Here is a 26,239-nt window from a genome sequence, read left to right on the forward strand (position 1 = left end):
TGTTCCATTTCAGCGTTTAGGGATCAAATATTTGTGCGATATATTGAGGTTTACAATAAAATTAGTAAGTCGAAATTTTACTATAGATATATGTTTGATATTGCCTAAATAATTTCTTCGGCATACAGTAATGCTTAGCGTAAAAATATGCATGTAATGGTATTAAATAGTCGCAACCACTTTTTCGGAAAGAAAGGTACTAGAATTTTCCTCCCCACTTCTTTAAACACTATTAATTTTTAAGAACAAAAGATAAGAACATTACAATCAGTATTAATAGCTGATAATTTTGATTACCCATCTAACCATGGAAATTCATACATCCATAAAAATGCATCCACCAAAGGGACTTACAAAACAGACGTGCTTTGTGCCTACAAGGAACCCAATCCGTCCCTGTAATATGGAATATTGCTGTAAATTAAAAATGCTTGACGTAGACTAGAACAAGCAGCCAAAGATACCCTAAATGCTAGCTGTCTTACAATTTTATGGAATCATATCTGTGCAATGATTGAAAGTAACTCTTAATCACATGCTTGTAGTAACCGGATCCATTACACCACAAGGAAATAACTCTGTTATGTATTTTTGCAACATAAAGACATACTTTAAGTTGTCTTCATTCTTGTCTTATACGTTCGATCTTTGAGTTTCAGTGTATAAACAGTATAAATAAGGAATTATGTGCTGTAATTCTCGGATCAAATAGTCTTGAAATATTTAGGAGCAAATTACTAGAGTGGCGCTACGAGAAACCTGACCAGTATTTACGTCACCTCATTTCAATAGTCACAACCACTTATTTGTCTTTTTTTTCTGTCACAGCAACCTTCTGCCATATTTTCCTCTCCCCGTCGCCCCTCTGTTTACTTCTGTATCCCCACATAAGCAGATCAGAAGCATTTTCAACAATAAAGATCCGCATGCTTTAAGGGCACGACTCGTCGTTAAAAAGCAATTACGTTAACTGAATTCAATGATTGCATTCCGTTAAGTATTTTATTAGAAAGATAAAGATTTGAGGTTTTTTATTTATTTAGGTAATTTATCTATGGCCAAACTTAGTAATCACACAAGGCACTGTTGTTGTTATTATTATTTGGTTTTTAGGAGCATTAGCAACTAAGGCCATATTGCTCCGGGGATATGCGGTGGTCATTCCCTTTCCGCATCCTCCGTATTTGGTGGTCACGGGCTCGAACCACGGTCTAATCAAGAAGCGTGTGCTACGCACTGCTGCTCCTGCCCACCTGGCTACGGAGGCGCCCACGAGGCACTCTTCGAAAGCTTGCAAGCCACACATGATAATCTTCGGAGGTTCGATTGGTAATTTTTGAGGGTTTGAGAGCCGCAAGCCTTTGAAATGCGTATGTGAATTTTGTAATTTTAATTTCAGATTGAGTCATTCCACAATCACTATTATAAATTTTCATATTATGAAAAATACTATCCTATAATCGTCATAAAATAACTAGGAGGAAAATGCCGAGGTCTGTTAAAAAGTACAAAACACCGTTCCATTCCACCCCCCCACCACAAAAAATAAGAAGTTTGGGAGCGAAACTGTGCCTTTTCCAATAGTAAATCGTCTGATTGATAAAGCCGCAGTAATTTTTGGTATTTTCTGTCTTTTCTTAAAGCAGGATGGAGCTCTCCATATACTAGTATCTCTGTGTAAATAAAAGTTAGTGCTCAAATTTCCTTGGGAATCTTAACTGGTATGTACTAAAATCTTTAGATGTAGGTTGGCATTCGGTTATTTATTTATTTCATTTTTCAATTTTCTGTTCATGTTTTAATATTAAACATTATATGAAAGCATAGTGCTGGGTCAGTTTGACTGCTTCAGCTAGGCATTTCTACGTTAGATTGCAAAAAATGATCCAAGATTTCTGCGACAATGGATTGGACTAGAGATTGCGATTCTTTGTGCTCCTTGTGTGTAATCTGGTGCGTCTCCTCGTATTATGCTCCTGCGTGCTGTTCCATGTGTGTTACAGGGATCTCTGTATGGGTTTGATGCTTCAAGGAGCTGCCAAAGTTTCGCTGGGATCGCCTAGTACAATAAATAAATAAGTCCATGTCTCTCTGAGAGACGCAGTTCAAGTTCTAAAGATTCGCGGTTTGGGCACATCTTATCTATACAGAACTTATAACAGTTCGGGGTCCTTGTTTGTGTCTTCATTTTTAAATAAAAAGTAAAAGTGTAAAATAATTTCAGTATGATCTCGAGTCATTTAATCAGAAGAGAAGCATAATTATTTGCAGAAAGAGGAACGTGGTCATTTCATAATACGCTTAACGATTACAAAATATTAAATGGAGTAAAAACTGATTAAGTTGAAATGACGCTTCGAAAACTTAAGATTTAAATGTGATTTTTTTTTTTCGACTTTGTAGAATTTTCAGTTCTGATGAAACCCGACGCATTTGCAAGGAATTTTTATAAGGCGGTAGGAAGCAAGTCGAAAAACTGAAATAGGAAAATTAGTAAACTTTTAATGTCATATTGAGATAATATGTATGAGGGATCTTAGGAGCAGTCACCCTTACTCATCGCCCTCTGCTGGTGCTGCCCATTGGTAAACGAATAGTGTAATTGCTAAAAGTGTATAGTGATTTTGCAGCGCTTTATAGTCATTATTTACATTATTTACAAGCAGAAATTACGCATTTGGTTTCATTTATATGAAATTTGTGCAGAGAATCAAAGGTGAGAATTGAAATATTTGTTTGTAAAGAAATGTGAAATGTTTTGTATGTAATTAATTATTAATACTTATTATTTTGCTTAATTAAAGCTATGATTAAATTAGGTTTGTTTCATTTTAATTAATTTATTTATCACTTTAAGATGGAATTCGTTCATATTTTCCTGCGTGACATTTATTAAGGATATTTTTGGAATATAATAATGACATTTAGATATTGCAGTTTCGTTGGAAACATTTTATAAAATATTCTATTATTATTATTATTTTTTATAATATGACAAAATGGTTAAACTGTGTCACTTTTCTTTCCAGAACATATGCGAGACTTCAGTTGCGGCCAGCTGTACTACCGCACTTTTTACCTCGATGCTCGGAGGGATGTGTTGTACGTGGGTGCCATGTAAGTACAAGCTGTTGCACCTCCTGTTTCCTAAACTGCCTCTTCTTTGGCTTGTCCTCTTATTCCAATAATTAATTGTCTCTAATTGCAACATTATGGAGACTTTCGTTGGGGAAGCTGTCACCTGGGGGAGGGGGGAGAAAAAGTATAAGCGTCATGCACAGCTGTTGTTGGCCGGAGTTGTTTCTGGACAGCCTGCACTAAACCACACATCAACCACGAGCTCTGACACGTTGCAAACCTGCTCACTTTCTGCCGCCACAAGTTGATTACACGTGACAGCGAACGGAGCGGCTCTGTGAAACTGAGAACTTGTTAGAACTTAGCAAGTATAGTGTCAGGGCGTAATTAGAACTTTGCATACTTGCCCGTTGTTGAGGCTCTCTCGACATTCAGCCATTATACACGCTCGGTGAAGCTTGCTGTGAACTCATTTCACCCCTGATTAAAGGCTGGGAAACTTTTCCATCACCGACGAAAGGGGTTTTATACCCGGGAGAGGAAGACTAAGTTATCAACCGCTATACGGAAGACACGCGTATCTTGTTCGGTCATGGTCGAAGAAGAAAGTTTTAAATCCTACGAACGTTGTTTCTAACAGATTGAAAAATTTCAAATATCCGTTCAAGTCTTTTATTCTGATCAAGTTGTTTTCCTTTTTGTAACCAAGCGAAACTGATCGGCATCTCCATGTCCCGTCAAGAAGGAGATGTTGATCAAAATGTTGCTTCAAAATCTGTTTTAATCATTCTGTTTTCTCTTTTAATCAAGTAATTCAATAATTCGTATATATTCCTGCTCTGAGTTAAATGAAAAGTAATATGAGTAACGCTAATTGGTATTATTTTTATATTGGTATTATTAAACGGTTCATTAAACGTAGGAGTGTTACATAAGCTGTTTTCCAATGCGTGCTGCTAGTTGATACACTGTTTATTATTACCATATACTGTATTTATCGCATTGACCCAGCGCGATCTTTGCAAGTGGTAGGGAAACATTTTTGACTAAATGTACAGTACAAAGTTTTTGTAGGAGGGATCGAGCTGGACATCATGGATATAATATTGGAAAATCACAGCTCATTGACAGACAACACGAAATTGTTTGTTTTAATATTATATTAATAAAGGTAGCAATATTATTATACTTATATTTAATTTCGTGTGGTTAAGCATTACTAACTGTATTGGTAACGGTTTCAGTAACTGTAAAGCGAAAGCATAAAAAAGAAATAAAAGAGTATGATTACTTATTCGGATTTTGAAATAATTTGGTACATTAATTTCCTGTATGATTTTTTGTTGGTAACTTTAAAAAAAGTATATTTTATAGATATCAGTGAAGGAAACATAACTTTTAAACTTTTCCTCAATTTTAAAAATGATAGAATATGTAAATACTCTAAATTTTGCATACCCTCTGTACCTTCAGTCCATTGACTGAGGACCACTGTGAAGCCTAACCTTTGCAACCTTAAGCGGAATATGTTCTGTTATGTGTAAGCAACATTTTTTAGGTTCAATCGTTAGCCGAATAGTCAAGCGTGAGAGTGCAGTAATGTCCACGCACGTATTAAGCTCGCGTGACTGTTAAATATGGTTAACGATTGTATTAATTGTCAAAATAATTATTTGTAAACTACTCTGACGTAGTGGTCGTCCTGGAGTATAAACATGAACATAGGAGAATCACTGTTAAAGGAATGACATAAGCGAGGACACCCTGCACGCAGCCTTTCAATGTACGTTATATCCTGAACAGCAGTTGAATATCATTGCATACTTCAGCGTGATTGTAAAGTTAAAGTGGTCTACAGAATGTAAAATTCAAACAAGTCCTCTCACTGATGGACAACATCGACGTTCTAGTAAAGTAGAAAGAGTGCTAAATTTCACATGATATTATTATGGTTCCTTCCTAGATTTATTTACAAAAATACAAATATGTTCCAAGTCTTCTTGCTGATGAAAGTAATATATTAAGTAACTAATTGAGAAATTTAATTTTTAGACCCGTTAGTATATATGCTTAAAGCGCCTGTTGTCTTCAATACGAACGTCTTTCCTCCCTCATGTAAACAGCTCGACTCCTGGTGAATGGATTTACAGAAAATTTGATATTGGCACTCTTAGAAAGATTTCACTAAAATCAAACTAATAGAAATCCAGCAGTTATTATATTTATCCGTCTTCATATAATAACCGGACTCTGAGTTGATGGATTTTCATGAAATTTCATATTTAGCTTTTTCAGAACGATGGCAGAATTTCATTAAAATCGGACCAGTAGAAATTCGGCATTATTTCTTTCCTTTCATACATCCATATACATGTACCCTGTATTGCAACTGAAGCATTGGATATTCTGTTTGTTGCCCTGCGCTGATTGGAGGAATGAATGGGCAATATGAGGATGCTCAGAAGCGAAATGTTTTCGGTTTGTCCCTTAATTTTTAAACTAATTGTCTGTCGACTATTTGATGTATTTTCTTGCTCATTATCTTTCTAGCACACCTCATAATGGGCTTAATAGATGTTCCAACTGAGCTAGCTTTAGTCTCTGGAGCAAATAAGGCGGACCGCTTTGGTTCACCCTTAAAAGTCTGAATTCCCTGAGAGATATGTTCCAAGCCAAGATCCTAAAAATCTTTAACAAATTAAGCGTACGTCTGCATAAATTCTGCGAAGATAAGCTTTACGAAAAGCAAAGTAGATCACTTTCATCAACCGGTGAAATACCACCACTTTACTTATTGGAGGCTTGAAGTGGTGAAACCCATGTTTAGTCTCTAGAGCAAAGTTTCCGGCATACCCCTCTACCCATACTTCTCCTTCAACCCATGCACGGTACTAAGTACTATAGGTTTTGATACCTTTCGTGTTTGGGTTCTCATAAAAAAAAAAAAAAAAAAAAAAAAACCCTAGAGAACTCTTATCAACCGATGAATCTGTAAATGGCAGATTCACCTGATGTTCACTCCTCCTAGTCGAATGACAGTCAAGGGGAGGAATAAAACAATTTAAATAATATTAAATAATTACATTTAAATAATTGATCGTTAGCTCTATTCATATCTGCAAATAATTTTTATAACTTCAGAGTATGTACAATAATAATAAGAGATTCCTCGACCACTAGTAATAGCCCGACATAACAATCACCCTGTGCACTTGGTACCAGTACCTGTCACGGAGTGGGAAAAAAGAATAATAATAATAAATAAAAGTAATTATCAAACTATACTTACTAGTACCGCACCATAAAAACGGAAAAGATGATCCCGCACAACAGACTAGACATAACCCTCGTCGACAAGAAGGAAATAATCAGAAAGAAAGACAGACAGACCTAAGACTGTAGAGTAGACCTAGTCAGAGAAATGTGGCATATGGAACAAGTAATGACCCATCCCAATCATCGTGTCAACCACCGACATGGTTCCAAAGAGCATCATAAGAGCTTAGCAGCAATAAGCCTCTCAGACAACACTTACATGGAACTCCAGAAAGCCGCGATCCTGAACACCTGTAGAGTAGTCATAGAGTTCCTTAACCAATAATAGTAACTGGACATATATAAACAACCACTCCACGCACCTGGTACCCGTCGCGGGATGGAAAAAATACCATTATGAGAAGAAAGAGATTATAATAATGATCTGTTGGACATGGTCTAACTCTCTCGCAGCCTGAGGCATAAGCCCTTAATGCATTATGATCTGTCCTCTGTAACAGTATGGATGTTTCGCCACTTGTCACTCGTTTAAAGATTTTTTTTTTTTTTTTGTTCGTTTTCCAGTATATACTGGAGGAATTCTTAAAGACCTCTTCATTCGTGCTGTAGTTAGCCCCGCTCAATCGGAGGGATATATATATATATATATATATGGTTGTGGTTGTACGTTTATCGATGACACTATTTTAATGGAAGTTTCTTTGAACACGAGGTTCAAATAACGTGAAGCTGGAGTTTCAAATTGCGAAAAATGTTAGGGTGTTATTCACACTCACTTTTCGGAAAAAGGGATCACAATCAATTCAGACCGAGAGACTGGATTAGCCTAAAAGAAAATAAAGCAAACACAGCGATGCCCGAAAAAGGCCGTGGTCACTCCACCCGTGCAACATTGACAAAAATTTCTTCGTTAGGATTCGAAGTTGTTCCGCATCCTCCATATAGACCATAGCTAACCCCAACCGAAATATTTGTTTATTTATTTTTATTAATATTAGACATTTTATATTTTCTATAAAATAACATAATATTATTATGTTATTTTATAGAAAATAACATAATGGCAACATAGCTTAAAGCAGCCATGAAAAGATGGCTGGTATCTTAGTCGAAATAATTTTATTTGAACAGTGTACAAAAACTTGTTAAGCTTTAAGGTATATGCATTGAAGTGAGTTGGAGTGTATGTAGAAAATGATGCATCATTTTCTACATAATGATGCTCCACAGGGTTCATGTCCGGTGAACGGGGTGGTAAAATCTGCGGAATGCTCTTCGAACTATGTTCTAGTCACCACGGCTCTGTGGGGAGGCACATTGTCCTGCTGGACGGGTCCATTGCCTTGTGGGTGCACGATGACCATGAAGGGATGCAGATGGTCTGCAAAGATGGACATGTAACCTGGAACCGTTGAGAGATGCGTCTAGACATACCAGAGGTCCGAACATGCGCCAGTTGAACACTCCCTAGACCATTACCGACTGTCCACCTGCCTGAACAGTTCCTTGTTGACATGACGTGTGCATAGCTTTGTGCTGTTTCCGCCAAATAACTGTAAATGGGACTCATCTGACCAGGAGACCCGTCTCCAAACATCCAAGGTCCAGTGCCGATGTTCTTTCTCCCAGTTGAGGCGTAGAGTCCTGTGTCGTGGTGTTAGCAGTGGGACTTTGGTGGGTCGGCGGCTCCCATAACCTGTTGCGGCTAATGATCGCTTGATATTCCTGGTGGAGACGTTTCTGGCACCTCTCTCGTTGAAGTCGACGGTGATTTTGCCATTGTCGCTCTCTGGTTGGCTGAAACAATGCGAGACACACGTCGACTGTCGGCCATGTTTATCCACCACCTTTCTCCGCCCACAGAGATGTCCACAATGAGATGTTATTCCGGAAATGGCGAATTCCCGATACACTCTTGATACTGTCGAACGGGGATAGTGCAATTTCTGTACTACCTCCGTGAAAGAGGTACCCATGCGTCGGACACCCATTATCATCCCTCTTTCAAAGTCGATTAACTCACGATGTTTATCCATACTGACATCGAATTACAGTTTACGTGAATGGAGTGTACCTATATTCCTGCCAAACGGTGGGTTCGTCTACTAGCGAGAGGGAAGACAGCTTTGCGTTGCCCAGGAACCAGGTATCCTATGAATTCTGTACTTTCAGTGTACTTGAAAGTACCGCTTTTCACAAATTCCACGTTTGAATTTATTATAACTTAACACGCAGTTAAAATAGAGATTTTCCATGTTCATCCAGAGTACTTTAATAACTCTGTAATTTTTTCTCAATTAGCTTTAATAACTGAAATGAGGCTTAACAGTATTTTGTCATAAACAGATTTTTCAGTAATTTGCATACTCTTAAAGTAATAAATAAATAAACACCCGTTGAAAGCAGGTGTTTATTTATTATTTTAATTCATCATGTCCGGTTATTTTATAATCATTCTGTACAATAGGAGTGAGCCCCCTCAACTGTTTTGCCCTGAACTTAGTGTCAAGGTGAGGATTCTCACACGGTCGTTGCTATCAATAACTTTTCCGTTTATATGTGTCATTTGATTAGTTTGGTTTAATTTCATTAGTAAAGTTCGATAAAATATTTAGGTAAACTAGTGAAGCTTATACAAAATCTCTGTTTCTTCAGTAAACAGAAAACTTCATGCTACAAAATTTATAAAACTGTATTGTTCAAGTATCACAGTCTCATGTTGTACTAAGAAAACTAGATTAACTAGATTGAAAATTAGGCTTGCTTATAAAATAAAAAAAGGGAAGTATGAGAATTTAACGGCTTTTCTCTATTGAACAAAGAGTGGCCTTAATGTTATCTACGTCATCACGAGGATGGTCTGCACTTCACCCTCGGGATCGAAGGATTTTCTCTTCTTTTCTTTTTTTTTCCCCCGGCGGAGAGAGAGAGAGAGAGAGAGAGAGAGAGAGAGAGAGAGAGAGAGAGAGAGAGTTCATCACAACGCGATTTATCTTTCTGCCTAAAGCTTAGAGGACCAAAGAGATTGGTAGAAAATAAGATAAGCTTTAAAGATTATCGTAGAATTAACCTTTCAGTAATCCGTCGTTGGCCGTTACGTATATCATGCGAAGCTGACAATTTGGAAAGCAGCCAGCCAAAAGTTTGTTATGTGCGTATTTTCTTTGTGGCCAAGAATACGTCCTTACTAATGAAGTGCGGAGAGTAATATACAGGGTAATTCAACAGCAGCTTCATATATTTGTCAGCGTATAATTGTATATATATAATAAGACTGGAATATGGTAAGCCGTTGTCTTCAAGTTTTTATTGATAACTATAACATCTCAATGTGACTGCCACCAATCTTGCAGCATACACCACAAAACAAAATCTACATCCTATCTTTACACCCACTTTAACATATTATATATTACATATAATATGTTACATATGATAAGTCGTCATCATCAGCCATTTTCAATCCACTGCAGCATGAAAGCCTCTCCAGCAACTTTCCAGTTCCTTCTGTTTTGTTCAATGGCCATCCATTTACTACCCACAAACTCGTGAATTTTATCTATCCATCTCCATCGTTGTCTTCCAGGTTTTCTTCTAGCTCCTCTTGGATACCATTCTGTTATTTTCTTAGCCCATCTGTCATCATGTCTTCCTGTCCTATGTGTCATGCCCAAGACCATTTTAGTTCTTTAGTTTTGATAATGTCCTTTACTTGAGTTTGCTGCCTAATCCATGTGTTTCTTTTCTTATCTAAGAGTCTGATTCCCAATATAATTCGTTCCATTCTTCGCTGTGTAGTTCTCAGCTTCTCTTCCATTCTTTTGGTGAGTGCCCAAGTTTCACTTCCATAAGTCATGGTGGGGAGTATACGTTGGTTCATTATTTTACGTTTCAGACAAACTGGGATATTACTCTTCAGTATGTGACTGTATTTCCTGAATGCTATCCATCCAAAATTTATTCTTCTCTTGACTTCCAGCCATTTATCATTAGTACAGCTAATAACTTGTCCCAGATAAGTATATGACTCCACCTTTTCAATTACTGCTCCTTCAATCAATCTGTCCCTTTCTGTGGCATACTTGTTCATCATTACTTTTGTTTTAGCCATATTCATCTTTAGTCCAAAATCCTTACTAACTCTGCATAACTGATTAAGATTTTCCTCTAATTCTTTGGGATCGTGGCTTATGACCACAATGTCATCTGCAAATCGTAAATTGTTTAGGTACTCTCTATTCACTTTGACTCCTTTCTGCGACAAGTCTAATCTTCTGAAAGCTTGCTCAAGGGCAGCAGTAAACAGCTTCGGAGATATTGTGTCTCCTTGTCGAACTCCTTTCTCAATTTTAAATTTATTACTGTCTTTGTCTAGTCTAATAAAGGAGGTAGCATTCTCATATATTTTCTTCAAAATCATAATATATGGGGTATCTATGCCTTGTCTTTCCAGTCCCCGCAACATTGCCTTATGCTGTATGGAGTCAAATGCCTTTTCATAATACACAAATGCCAGGCATAATGGTGTTTTATATTCATTTGCTTTCTCTATTAGCTGTGATATTACGTGAAGGTGATCCATAATTAAGAATCCTGTCCTAAAGCCAGCTTGCTCTTTCAGTTGATTCTCATCAAGTATTCTTTCTAATCTGTTAGTAATGACTCTTGGGAACAACTTGTAGATGTGGAATAACAAGCTAATTATCTATAATTTCTAATTTATCTCCTTTCTTATGCAGCAAAAGTGTGATTGCATTATTCCAATGCTTAGGCGTCACACCTTTTCTAATGCATTTTGTGAAGAGCCTTGCCAGTTTTTGTGTTATGTCTTTTCCTCCCAATTTTAACAACTCTACAGTAACTTCATCCTCTCCCGGGGCTTTCTGATTCTTCATTTTCTTCAACGCATGTTCTACCTCACCAGGAAGAATATCGGGTATGTCGTATGTGCTGCTAATTTGCGATCCATCTTCCCCACTGCTGGCATCATTCCCTCGCTCCTTGTATAATTCTCTATAGTAGGCTTCTGCTATTTGAATTATGCCTTCTCTGCTATTCATAAGTACACCATCGCTATTCTTCAGTCTCAGTATCATTTCTTTTTCTGTATTACTGTTCATGGCTGCTGATTTAAGTCCTTTGTTTTCCCTTAATGCTTGTTCTACTTTTATTGTGTTAAATCTTCTTATGTCCTCTCTGAGTCTCTAATGGCTTTGCGTAACTCAGTATACTCAATTTTCTCCTTGTCAGTGTTTATCTTGCTCTTCATTTGTCGCCTTCGGTTCATCATAACAAGTGTTTCTTGACTAATTTTTTCTTCTTTGGATTTCTTTTTCCCTATAGGTTTCTTGGGCTTTACTTTCAGAAAGTTGTAATATTCCTCGTCGATACCTTGATCCTTAGCAGTCTGCAGAAACTCAAACTTGTTCTTAAGTTACAGTATATACTGTTTTTTCTCCTCTTCTGTTATCTCAAAGGCCTTCGTATTATTTACTCGTGTCAGTTTTTTCCTTTCCTTTCCTACATCTATATCAAGTGTGCATCTTACCATTCTGTGATCACTTCCAACATTTACCTTATTCAGGACGGTAACATCATTCACGATATATCTTCTGTTAGTGAGGATGAAGTCGATTTCATTCGTTGTTAATCATTTGGACTCTTCCATGTCCACTTTCTGTTCACCATTTTCTTGAAAAAAGTGTTCATTACTGACATTCCTCTAGATTCTGCAAATTCCACAAGTCTTTCACCTCTTTCATTTCTTTCACCAATTCCAAAATTTCCTATAGTTTCCCCTTTCTGCGCTGTTTTGTCTTTTTCCAACCTTAGCATTGAAGTCCCCCATAATGATAGTGTAGTGAGTTTTCTGTTCATCTAGAAGACTCTCAATTTCAGTGTATATTTCTTCAACCTCTTCATCATCATGGTTCTATGTTGGTGCATAAATCATTATAACCTTTAGCTTGTACCTCTTAGAAATCTTGAGTATTATTCTTGACACCGTTGGTGATGTACTTTTGAATTCCAAAATGTTGTTTTTTAAATCTTTATGGACCAGAAACCTAACTCCACCTTCACTTCTTTCACTGTTTCCATTGGTGTACAGCAGATTTCCACTTGATAAAATTATAAGTGATTCATTTCTTCTTGTTTCAGCCAAACCGATGATATCCCAATTCACATATTCTAGTTCCTTTTCCAGCTCTAATATCCTGTCTTCACCGATGAGCGATCTTACGTTGTAACAGGCCAAGTTAAGTTTCCGTGCGTGGCAGCGTGGTTGTACCCAGAGATTCTTAGCACCCTCTGCTTCCACTCTGATCCTCTCGCTTAAGAGGTGGAGTGAAAGCCGCTGGGGACTGAGGGCCATTTGTTTCTCTGTGCTGTCATATGCTGGAGGGTTTGGTCTTTTCCTCTTAACGCTGATCAGGGGTCTTGAAGAGAACCACTCTACACGTTCGTTGCCACCTAAGTGACATAGCAGGGCTTACCATCGAGAAGGTGTGCATGAGTGGATTTTAGGGAGGCAGGCTAACCGGACTTCTCCAAAATCTTCTGTAATAGAAAGATATTGGATCCATCAGTATTTTAGACTGAGTGTCTGATAATACACAGAATACCTGTTCCCCTCTAAGCCCTCTTATGATAGGTAGCAACTCTGATTCTGTCTAAAGTTCGTATAAATTAACTGGTAATGACGTTCATCAATATGATCCTTAACGAAGTCCTAGAGGAAACAGTTGGATCAACCTGCTGATCCAACAGTGTGAGGTCCCTTGTTTATGCGGACCACCTTGTAGTGTCATTCTACCGATTTAGAAAACGGTCTTATTCGCAGGCATGGAGAGTGGGGGGGGGGTGAAATAACCATCATTTTGGTGTATGGTCTAATGATCAGAGTCATATTTAATGATCTGTGACAAACAAAAGTTTTCAAGCACGTCCGGTACGCAACCGTGATGATGGTTTTTTTTCCCACGAGGGGGAAAAATGAATCATGATCCTTCGTGAGACTGAGAATATACAAAGCGCCTACCTTGGGACTAGCCCTTGCGATTAGTATAGTGACTGTGATCGCTGTTCTTCCACACCATAAGAAAAAACCTTGTTCGAATTCCGTGTGGTTGAGTGGATTTTTTGAAGTGAAACTTCTTGAGGCGCGCTCCAAGTTCTTCTTGAGGCGCGTTCAGATGGCAGTAACTTGCATTCGTGGATTCACAAAAAACTCAACGAAAATGCGACCGTTGCCATAAGCAAAGGCATTACAAGCATTTTGAACAGCAATGGTTGTATTAGATTAATTGGCCTGGCTCTCGTGTGATCACGGAAATTAAATGACGTTACCCACGGTTAGTAATTGGGCGGGTAGCCACCTGCGAATACGTGGTGAAGTTATCTTTGGTTGACCGGTGAAAAATATTCTTACGATTTTCACGTATTGCTTATTTTTTTGTTAATTGATAAGGTAATAAAATTTAAATCTGTGCTTTACATCTTTACTTTTATAGCCTGTGGATAATATTCCTGCTATTTTCACTTATTAGAATCGCCATTAATAGAATTAAAATTCAATTCGTCAACGTGATCACAATGACCGGCACTTACTACATATGGTATAGTGAACGGTCTTTTGTTATGGAGTGTCCATCGTAAAGTGATTTCATCGTATAGTGAACCAATCGTAAAGCAGGGGAGTCCCTTGTAGTGAGCGTTGTAAGGCGTATAGCGCATGTACACGTTCAATGCGTGCGTGGATTGACAAGAATCGCCAAGGAAATGCGACACGAAATGATTCATCCTCCCACCATTCTACCACTACGTACCAGGCACGAGGGGCGCATGACCCAATCAGTACCCCTATTGATTGCATCATGCTATTTCTTTCGTAATTCTCCACCATATTTAATAAAAAAATTTCGACGGAAAAAAATTTATAATTCAATATGTCAAAGACAAAGTGAGCGTTGTAAGGCTTATAGATTTGTCGATCAATTCGGCCCTGGAAAGATTGTGCAAGGCTCAAGGGGTAGAATTTTTTTCAGCCTGGACTGTACTTGTTAACAGGAGAGATTGCTTCTACAGGGATGGGATACACTTAAATAGAAAGGGTGCAAGAATATTTGCTGATGCTATCGAGGCAGTGTTAGGTGGGTCGGAAAACTGCTAGCTTGGGGGGAGACAAAGACGAATAGATTAACAGTAGCCACTGGCAGAGGTGAAAGATTCTTGCACTGCTTCTATTAGAATGAGCAGAAGCCTGAAAAACAAGATGCATGGTATTTCAGAGACTGCTGGGAGCCATTGCGGTACAAGTAAACACATGGGTTGTGTTAGGGTAGCTAAGAATGGAAACAGGTGCAGGTATACTTGCGTGTACACCAATGCTAGGAGTTTAGTAAATAAATTTGATGAATTTGAGGTATTGCTCAAAACATCAAAGGCAGATATTGTTGGGATATCAGAGACGTGGTGTCACACAGATATAAGGGATGCAGAACTGCAATTTGGGGAGTACAACGTCTACAGAAAGGATAGACAGGATAGGAAGGGGGGAGGGGTTATGCTATTAGTTAAGAAACACATAAAAACCAAGGAAGTGAAGCCAGTCGACATCGCCGGACAATGCAGTGTTGAGTCAGTTTGGTGTGACATAAGCATTCGGAGATCAAAATTGAGAGTAGGAGTGTGCTATAGGCCTAATGACTCTGATGAGTATAATAAGGAACTGTACAGGGAAATAGAGTGGGCCAGTAAATCAGAGAGTCTTATAATGGGAGATTTTAATTTCCCAGATATTGACTGGAATTTGGGGGCTAGTTACTCACGCACTAGCAGGGCTTTTGTGGATTTATTGGATGATTGTTTTCTACAACAGCATGTTCTGGAGGCAACTAGAGGGAGTAATACTCTTGATTTGATTATCAGCAGTGATTCTTCATGCATTAAGAATCTGCAGATAAATGAACCACTAGGTGGCAGTGATCACAGTGTGCTGAAGTGGGATTTACTCAAAGAGGTAACTACCATTAGGGGTAAAGGGAAGGGTTATTGCTTCCGTAAAGGCGACTACGATGGACTGAGACAGTATTTAAATTCTATACAGTGGGACCAACTGATGATGTTACCAACAGCAAATTCAAAATGGGAAGCATTCAAAGAACTTATCTTGGAAGCTACTAGGCTTTACATACCAACTAAGAAATATTGTTCAAGGTTTAGGCCAAAATGGATGTCAGATGAACTAATGAGGCATATGGCAGAGAAGAAAAATGCATGGGATACTTACAAATTAACACATGACACAGAAGCCTATGATAGATACAAGTTGATATGCAACCAAGTTACAAAGGAGGTTAGGCAGGCGAAGGCAGATTACGAGAAATCTTTGGCAAAGGATGCAAAGAAAAACAGCAAAGAGTTCTTTACTTATGTAAACTCTAGAAGGAAGGGGATGAATCAGATTGGTCCACTTGATATTGATGGGTCAACTGTTGATGATCCTGCTCAGGTAGCTAACAAACTAAATGAATATTTTGCATCGACATTCACACATGAGGAGTTATTCAGCAAGGGGAATGCCAGAGGTGCATTCAACTCTAGCAGTAAGCTACAGAATCTTGAAATAACTGGGAGTAAAGTGGAGGAGAAACTGTTGAAGATAAACACAAGAAAGGCACCCGGGGTGGATGGGATCTATCCAGTTATATTAAAGGAGGCAGCAAAGGAAGTAAGCAAACCCTTAGCCATAATTATGAGAGCTTCCTTGGACTCAGGGGAGGTACCCATAGACTGGAAATGTGCAAATGTGACCCCAATTCACAAAGGAGGATCAAAGGCTGACACAAGTAATTATAGACCTGTGAGCTTAACTTCTGTTCCAGGAAAATTAATGGAGGCACTGGTTAAAGAAGCACTGCAGGATCATTTAGACAAGACTTCAGTTATAGCTCAGACGCAGCATGGTTTTGTTAAGGGGAAGTCTTGCCTGACCAACTTGATTGGATACTATGATGCAGTCACAAAAGAACTGGATGCAGGGAATAACTTTTATATTATATACTTGGATCTTAGAAAGGCTTTTGATACTGTTGCACATGGAAGACTGCTACACAAATTGGAGCAGTGTGACATTGGAGGCAAATTGCTGCTATGGATAAAGGGGTGGTTGAGGGGGAGAAGACAGAGAGTGGTAATCAATGGACACTGCTCATCGTGGACTAATGTTATTAGTGGAGTCCCTCAGGGCTCCGTGTTGGGTCCATTATTGTTTTCTGTATTTATAAATGATATTGATGATGGTATATCAAGCTTAATGTCCAAGTTTGCAGACGATACAAAGGTTGGCAGGGTTATCAAGGACACTACTGACACTATGCTGCTGCAACAGGATCTGGAAAGGTTGAGCAGATGGGCTGAGAGGTGGCAAATGAAGTTTAACATTGACAAATGTAAAGTACTACACATGGGAAACAGCAACCCCAGAGCAACGTATCAACTCTGTGGTACTACACTGACAGTGGTAGAGAATGAAAGGGACTTGGGGGTGGTTGTGCAGGCAGATATGAAGTTTTCTGAGCAGTGCAGACGGGCTGCAAGAGTAGCTCATGGAGTATTGTCAATGATATACAGGAATTTTTCCAGCAGGGATAAGGAGGTGATTATTCCATTGTATAAGGCAATGGTCAGGCCACACCTAGAGTACTGTATACAGGTCTGGAGGCCTCATTTCAAGAAGGATGTAGAGCTGCTGGAACGAGTACAGAGAAGGGCAACAAGATTAGTGAATGGAACAAAGGGGTGCTCTTTCGAAGAAAGGCTTAAGTTTTGCAAATTACAGTGTCTGGAGACTAGGCACCAGCGAGGTGATCTGATAGAGGTGTATAAAGCCTTGAATGGTTTAAGCATGCTCAATGCTGATGGGATTTTTCCTCTAGCTCAGTGCCGACCGGGCTAGCCGAGTGGGTAAAGTACCTGGCCGGCAACCCAAAGGTCGCGGGTTCGATTCTCGCCTCGGGCTTGGATCAAAGTACTGCAAAAACCTTGGGAGGTGCAATATGGCCACAGAAGCCGATGCGCCAACAACTACCAAATCAAACTCTAGCTCAGAAAAATCACCTGAGAGGGCATAAATTCAAATTGAGGAAAGACAGATGTAGGATAGACGTGCGGAAATTTGCCTTTAGCCAGCGGGTGGTTGGTTGGTGGAACAGACTTCCATCCCTTGTGGTGGAGGTTGATAGCCTAAATAAGTTTAAGGCTCAGCTGGACAGGTATTTTGAACGAACAGAGGGGTGAAGTGGAAGTGGGTTTTTCTTTTCTTTTTTTTTTTTTTTTGGCTGATGCTGCATAAGCTTGCTTTCTTGCATCAAATGCCTCTACTAATGCTAATGCTAAAGATCACGTATACCTTCAATGCGATAACCGAAACCACCTTCACTGAGTACAAAGGAGAGATCTAAGCTATTTCGACAGCGGAATAAATTACAGCATGCAGTGGAGTTGAACAAAAAAGCCTGAGCAGGTCCAACCAAATCTTCAGAGCCTTACATCTCCCCAGAAATGTTAGAAGTTAATTTGGAAGGAGTCATGAAAGTTGATACTGTAAATGAAAACGATGAAAAGTCATCGAAATCCAGTCCTAAACGAAAAGCGAAGAAGCCAAAACCGACTGCCAGAAGTACTCCGTCAAATCGTTCAACACGTAGCGGGCGTAATACACGGCCGGAGCAGCAACAGGATTTTAAGAAACACCGAAGCATCCACTCACAGTTTAAACGTACTTTCCTGGATAATGATTTCGGTTCAGTCTGTTTCGTGTATGATCGGCTTTGGTTCAAGAACGATGTGAAGATTTTAGCAGGTCGAGATCACGCTCTTCTTCAAACAGCATTTCCAAATGAGGATGTAAGTCAAATGTCGACCTGTAACAGCTGTCGTGGCTCTCTCAAGAGCCAAGGAATTCCGGCTGTATCGAAGTCAAAAGGTTTTAAATATCATCCGATGCCACAGCACTTGCCTAAACTAGATTTGGCAACGGAACGTCTCATATCTCCGAGGCGCCCATTCATGCAGATTCGTCGCCTGCGGCATTCATACGGTCAATACGTGATCAAGTGATACGTGGTCAAGTGATAAATGTTCGCCTAAAGAATTTTCACTTAACCCGCTATGCGTGCTGGGCACACACTTTCCCCCCCCCCACAACATATACGCAATTTAGAGATTAGCTAAGCCAGTACTCAATCTGTGTAAAACAAAACTGGAATTGTAAAATTAAAATAAAATGAAATTAAATGGCCAATGAAAAGCATAAAATGAAATTTAAATGAAACAGTTGATTGATGAAACTTGCATTATTCTGTGTCAAAACGTTTATGTAAAATTCGTAGTGTTTCCTTTTGTCATCCGTGATTGCTTGCAGCAGTTGCAGTTTGTGCGGTTTACGGGACAACCATTTTCTGAAAACGGTTGCCAGAATTCGGTTTCAGAAAACGGTTTCAGAATTCGATAATCAATATATCAAGCTAGTCGTGCGAGTTGACGACTGGCATGATATATTGATTTTCTAGGACTTCGAACAGAATTTGTTCTCATGTTTTCTACAGTTCCATCTATTGCACCAGGTCTCTCTCTCTCTCTCTCTTGTTTTTTTTTTTTGGCATGCATCAGAGAATAACCTCTGTATATAAAATGAAATGCCTCTACCAGTCATAAATGGAATTCCCACTCGGAGGTTGTTTTCGATATCGTGTGAAGTTGTTTTGAACTTGCATTGCAGACTTTGTTCAAAGAGAAAAATGCAGTGTGCGCTTTCTGTTCCATTGAAGTCGCCATTACGTTGTTGACATTATGGGCACGCCAACTGCTGGCAAAACTTGCAGATATAATAGTCACCAATAAAAACTTCAATACCACCTCTTTCATTCCGTACTTTGCATGTTTTACTAAGTTAGAAAAACACGAATTACAGGATACTATATTTGTGAAAGCTACTTTTGAATTAAAAGTTGAAAATGGGCAAATAATGAGTCTTTCTTTTTTTTTTTCTCCAGTAAAAAAAATTAAAAAGGTATTTTTAGAAACTCAGTGAATTATCGGCAAATTTAGAGTAAATTAAGATAAAAATACCTACTTCCTTCAACCACTTTGCACGTTTTTCTTAAAAAGTAAGAGCTAAGAAACTATAAGAGTTAAGAAAACAAGCTCTTATTTCCATACAGCCCTTAAAGGGAATAAGATTTTTATTGGCTGCTTACTTTCTGCTGGTGCTTGTATCGGAAAATGCAGACCGAAATTTTATTAGGAGGTTTTTGCAGGGAAAAAAAACCAGGGGGAAAAAAGTTAGTGATTGCTAAAAGCGTTATTAGGTCTGAAATATAGGACTTTATTTAAAATAAAATTAAAAAACTCTTCAAGCTTGTTACCTTGAAGATCATTATTTTGACTTAAAAAAGATAATGCAGTAAACCCACAATTTAACGGACCCCAATTTAACCCATTTCTGAAATAACGAAGAGCGTCCATTGGACCAGGCTTTCGTCCGTGCTGGACCGGTGACAGAAATGACTCAGTGTGATCGTATTTACCATAAGTTAACACGTTTTAATTAACATTAACTCAAATTCAGCTCAAAGCTATTGAGTTGCCCTTGCTTTCATTTATCAATAAGAGTGTCCGATAATGCTATACCTAAGTCGTGTTTACACCTACTACTGTTATGGAGAAACTGTGTAGGATATATGAATTTGGATTTAGATTTGAAGTTTAAAATCTAAAAGTTTCAGATTTGTTTTTTCTAAAACCAAATTCGTGTAGCCTTTACAAGATTTACTTAATTTTCCCTTTAATTACCTTCTATCAACCTGCTGATCATGTCAGACTGTAGTAGGCAGCATTTTTTTTTTCATAACTTCAACGAGTTTAACAGACAATCGGATTTAGTGGACTGGCCGTTAAAGCGAGGTTTTACTGTACATGTAAACTAATAAAGTTTATATGTAAACATTTGGTAAAATCGTGGATAGAAGGAAGAAGTAGCTTAAATCTTAAAATATACCTAAAAAAACTGATAAACATATCTTGATAATACACACTGTGCATTGTCCATTGTAAAATAGATTTATTTATGCAAATACTGTGCTACCCCTTCAAAAATAAGAAAATAAAAAACCAGTCTGCTATAAATGTGATTTATTGTGGATTGCAAGTCTAGGAAGACCGCTGATTCAGAACTTTATAAAAGTCCCGTCACATTCCACCTAAATCCTCAAGCTATGTAGATAAAATATTGATTTGGAAATACTTGACTAACTATTGCTTTCATGTACAGCAGAGCAAACAACAATCTGAATACTATGCTATACTATACTAGATGCATATATTTATTCGAAGAGTGTAATATTAAATGCATATAGAAATTAGGATGCAAATTAAAATAAACTGCCAAAAAAGCCGACATAAAAATATGTGTCCCACAAACCTGGATGCAAACTAAAAGTATCTAACTGGGATAATCAAAAAGCAAATTATACGCAGAATAAACACGTAGAAAACAATTTGCTAGTATAACGGTGATACATGGTCGATAAAAATCATTTTAGCATCATATTCAATTTGAAAACACGTTAACAAATTTACACGAATTAAAAGTATGTTAAACGTACCAGCAACATCCTAGAATAGAGACCCAACAGACGGAAATGTAGCATCACCTATTTTAGATATCACAGTACTGTGCTTGCCAGGAAGGACATTACCCCCTTGTTAAAATTAGCTGAAATACTTATGAAAACACAGATAAACGTTTATTTGAGTTGCTCTGCTCTTTAGCAGAGGAACTCTAATAAAATGGTTCTTAATAAAATAATTTAATGAAGCGGTTCTTAAATGCATTTAATCATTTGTTATGTCAGTGCGTATCATTAAGAAATTTTACAACTTAGGCTTTAAGACTCTAAGTTATCTATATCAATAGATAACTCAGCAAATGCTTAAGACTAAGTATAGACTTATGTACGAAACTTACCTCCTAACCATGTGCCTTAATGTGTTGCAAAGTTGAAATTAAAATAAAATGAACCGAAAGGCGTGAAATTGAAGGAACTTAAACTAAACTTTAAACTCCGAATCCTCTGAAAAAGTACACTTTCCTCCCATAGGTGTTCGTCATTATGAAAATTAAAAATCAAAACACATGAACTAAGGGTTCTAACAGTGGACTCTCGTAAGCGGTATCACTTTGTTTTAAATGATGTGAACGTAAGGAGAGTGCTGTTTAATTTTAGGTCCAGTAATGCATTGAATCGTATTAAATTTTTAAATTCAATACAATTCAGTTGCTGTATTTGCGAGAAGTCCGCGCACAACTTGACTTTAAGGATTTAGTGGTTAATTTCGCCAAAACTATTCAAGAGCTGATGTTTCGTGCGTGCTAGCAATTTGTGACTGGAGTTTATTAGAAATTGGGAAAATGGGCTGAATCAACTAAGAGGAATGGAAAGAGGAATTGTTTCGGCGAAATTTACCACTAAACTTCTATATTATATGAAGTTTCCGCAGCTTTTCGCAGAATAGCAGTGGTATCATATTATATATCCAGATTCGTGAATTATAGGTGATCCGTGGAATCACCTACTCTTATCTTAAGTGGAGAGCTTTCCTTACAGTGTATTCCATCTGGACAAGTTGATGACACTTACCAAAGTCTACTGTTAGGACTCTTGGTTCCTTCACGTTTTCACCTGTTTTGATTTTTTGTTTTTATAATGACAAACCTTCAAGGAGGAAAGAGTATTTTTCCCCCGAGGATTGGGAGGTAAGTTTATTCAAGTTATTTTAAAGTTCTTTTAATTTCATGCATTTCGGTTCATCTTATTTTAATTTCAACTTTCCAACACCTTAAACCGCATGGTTAGTAATATATGTAAGCAATCTTAAAAACATTTGCTGATTTATATATTGATGTTTATCAGTAACAAAAGGAGGTGGGACTGTTTAATAATATCTGCTCGATAGGATAGATATTTAAGTCTTCAACCTAAAAAAAAAAAAAAAAAAAAAAAAACCTTAAATTTTATAATTGAATATGTATTGTGTATTCTGGTTCGATCCGTATGTAATCAGATTAGTTGATGAAGAATAATTCAGGAAATCAGTTATTTATGACTTAAAATCACAAATGATACATCAAGTAATTTTACTTCAGTTTATGTTCGAGTGTGTGTTAATTGAAAGGTTGGCTGAGTGCAGACTATTTTGCTGTCCTGTTCTCAAAGCAGAGAGTACAATTTGCTTAAGTGACACTTCCAGACCTTGACTTACTTTCGTTCGTTATTTTGGTTATGTATTGCACTTTTAAATTAAATATCCACTTATCAAAATGGAAGTTTTCACCATTTTTTCACCTTTTTTTCCTCGCTTTCTGTAATGTTTTTCTTCTGAGCAATTATTAATTATTTATTATGTAAACGGTTTTCAAGCTTATCTTAACCCGTATAAATGACTTAATGTCTATACAAGTGTGTGTGTTCATGGTCAATTTTCACATTGTGCAGGCTGAAAAACCCGTAAAAACTAACGGGGAAAACTACTCCCTCCGCCTGAGATTGTCCTCGATTGCACAGGACTTTAGAAATTCCTTCATTCCCGACAGAAATCGAAACCAAACGACTGTAATCGAAACCATTACTTCACGGAGGACCAGCGTTTAGTAAGCATAAACCGCTCCGCCATGAATTACACTGGTCGGCATCAATTTCCTCCCTGAAATAATTTCGATACATTCTCGTAGGAAATATGTCGAAAAACTCAAGATATAAATAAATAAATAAATAAATTCTTTATTGCTAATAAGTACAATAAGTATATGTGCTTAAAAAGTTCTCATCACCCTCAGTTTTAAATGTGTAAGGTCACTCACCGAAAACCAAGACCTGTCGTTAAAGCTTCATTTCCTGCATTCTCATTTACACTTTTTTCTTGAAAACTTGGGAGCAGTGTCCGATGAACACGGTGAAATATTTCACCAATATATTTCTCAAATGGAAAAAAAAAAAAAAAAAAAAAATACCATACCAGGTAAAATCGAGTCCAAATACATTGGCAGACTTCGTTTTCAGTTTGTTTGATTAACCAGTAATTCTTGCTGAAAAAAAAAAAAAAACTTGACATCCAATTGTTAATAAATGTAACCCGCTGTACTTCTGACTAGTCTTGTTGCCCTTTTAAAGAGACCCACATCTTTTCTAAAACACAAATGTAGCTTCAAAATACAAATCCTCTGGATCTGTGTTCCGTATTTAGTTTCTTATTATTGATTTTTTAATATAATACGTATACATGTGGGTGTATATATATATATATATATATATATATATATATATATATATATATATATATATATATATATATATATGTACTTTTATGCGAAGAAACAGTCATTTCCCGAAGCCTAGCATCGCAGTTTCTATCATTTAAAAAAAATGGAGGGAAAAAAAAAAAAAAAAAAAAACTCCATTGGTTGTCCTGGCTGCTGGATTGAAATTTATTTATTTACATTGTGATGTACAGGTGAACATTACTAACCACCAGAACTATTTATAGTCTGCAGGATAGAAACAGGGCAATAAGCAATTATACCATACTGATAAACATGCAGTGTGTTTATAACGGTGTAATATATGTAAATGAAATACAGCAGCATTTAGGAACAGAATTTGATTATACAGGAATTTAGTTAGATTTTGAATATTAGCGTACAACAGGAAAATGTAAATTATTAAACATGCCGAATTTGGAATAAGGGTTCTTAAGGGATCTTTTGAATCATCTTCGAAGAAATCAAGCTGCATGGAGTTCGCTTTCCATAGCGTGCGATTTAAAAGGAGCTGTATCATCCATTATTAGTTCATCCACATACTTGGATGAAACAAGGAATCTCGGGTACCAAAGTGAGAGGCGTTAAAATTGATAGCTTCAAGAAACACAACAGTGCACCCTGGGATTAACAAGTTTTTAAAGAAAGTAAAGTCCACATATTTTCTTCTGTTGTAGCAGGAATTGAGTCTGAAAACATATGTCTTCATAATCTTCGGTGTGGTATGAAATCATGTTTCTGTAGCAAAGATACAGTGCTTCTAAGTCATTTTATCTACTTCTGCTTTCTGTTGGCTACCCCTAGAGCAGGTATAGACAAACAACGGCCTGCAGGCCGCATGACACCCGTTGAGCTCTACCGTGTAGCCCTGCTGAGAAATGGAATGATCATGAAGAATTTAATTATGAAGTCTATAATTGCGTGATAGTGTTGTTTAAAGAGACATCTTGTAGTTGCTAGGAATTGTAGGAAATTGATTAAGAAGAAAACAATTTACTTACTTCACGAGTTAAGAAATAAGATATATTTATTTCCGTGATTCCAATAGCTCTGTTTTACCTGTGTGGTTCCACCAAATCATGATATTAGGGTCCCCTGTAAATGATTACATCTATCCATATTTTATTTTGTCTGTAAATTGTGTGTGTTCTCTTGTCGACTTGCCTGTTTTGCTGGACGAAAAAAACTCCAGGTTATGGGGGGGGACCTTGCTATCTACGCCTGAGACCGACTAACTCAGCCACGGAGTGAAAAAAGGCCACTAAAGTTCCTCGCGTCATCGACGGGATTCGAACCAGGGCCTTTTCCACCCGGTGTGGGGAGATCGGTGACGATACCACTGTGCTACCGCGCGGACTGTGTCGTCCCACCAAGTACTTACATCGATTCTCCCTATGTAAGCTCATCCGTTTTGTAGTTGATTTAAGTATTCCATTTAAAATTGCATCCTATGTGCCCTGTAAATTAGCGCTGTTTTTTTAATTATTATTATTTTTCGAATGTTTTATTTTAATAATAAATAAATAAATTTTCTGTTTACACTCCGGGACGACCAAACGGTGAGAGGAGTTCACAAGATAGGCAAAATACAAGAAACAGCACCGTATTTAGCAGGCAATGGCTTGAACCCCGGTCACTCAAGGCACGTGTACTTATGCACCCACGCGCATGACCACTCGGCTACAGCGGCCTTTTGATTATCAGTTTATCAAATGGACGAAAAAAGGAGGTTCAGAACAGGGTTTTATAAAACCGTGTTCTACTGTATTTTGATAACCGGGTGGATATCAAAATACAGTAGAACCCGGATAAGAAGTTTTTCAAGGGATTGGAGGTTTAGAACTTCTTACGCGGGAAAACTTCTTAGAGGGGAAAATTACCTAAGGGTATGAAATATTAACTACACAAATAAAAATGAAAAGTACACATACATAAGTTAAAGATGATTTTTAAGTAGAATTTCATAATTTATAAATATTTTACTCTGCTAGAGGAAACATTTTTAAACTGGAGATTTCTAATTGCTTAACATTCTGTTCATTAAACTCATTACCAAGTTGGAAGAATGAGCTCCTTTAGAATTTCAACATACCTTAAAAGGTCATAATTACAGTAAGACAGAGCAATAATCTACTAAGTGATTCAGAACTGTTCACAACCATCAGAACTTAACGCTGTCTACGTATCCAGTTATGGATATCAATGAAAACAATTGCACTTCCATTATATCAAAATGTTTCTACTAAAAATGTTTTAGCGCTGAAAGCCTCAGACTACAGAAAATTCACTAATCGAACAAGTTATTGTCAAGCATCAGTTTAACTCGTAGAGTAAACCACCAAAGTAGGTGAAATGGTTTTTGTTATATCTCGTAGTGCCTTCACAACGCTTCCCTGATATTGAACTACCTCGAATAAGCAACGCTTCGACCGTGGATTCTCAAATAGGCAACACTTCGCCAATAGATTCTCGGCGGATACCATCACCCCACAACCCCTGGGTGGTAGT

General features: G+C 37.6%; 1 protein-coding gene across 10 annotated transcripts in view; it reads left to right on the forward strand.

The window, feature by feature from the left end:
• The window catches only part of LOC150089257 (semaphorin-2A-like), a 1,190,084-nt gene that overhangs the window by 749,034 nt on the left and 414,811 nt on the right, over positions 1–26,239 (forward strand). For all 10 annotated transcript variants that reach the window (XM_090388614.1, XM_090388640.1, XM_090388608.1 and 7 more), the window contains one exon: positions 3,030–3,117. In XM_090388614.1, coding sequence (XP_090244740.1) covers positions 3,030–3,117 — 88 coding nt within the window. The remainder of the gene's footprint in view (positions 1–3,029; positions 3,118–26,239) is intronic.

This window comes from Mastigoproctus giganteus, chromosome 2, assembly GCF_048544385.1.
Source record: "Mastigoproctus giganteus isolate SK-2022 chromosome 2, ASM4854438v1, whole genome shotgun sequence".
Classification (NCBI taxonomy): Eukaryota; Metazoa; Arthropoda; class Arachnida; order Uropygi; family Thelyphonidae; genus Mastigoproctus; species Mastigoproctus giganteus.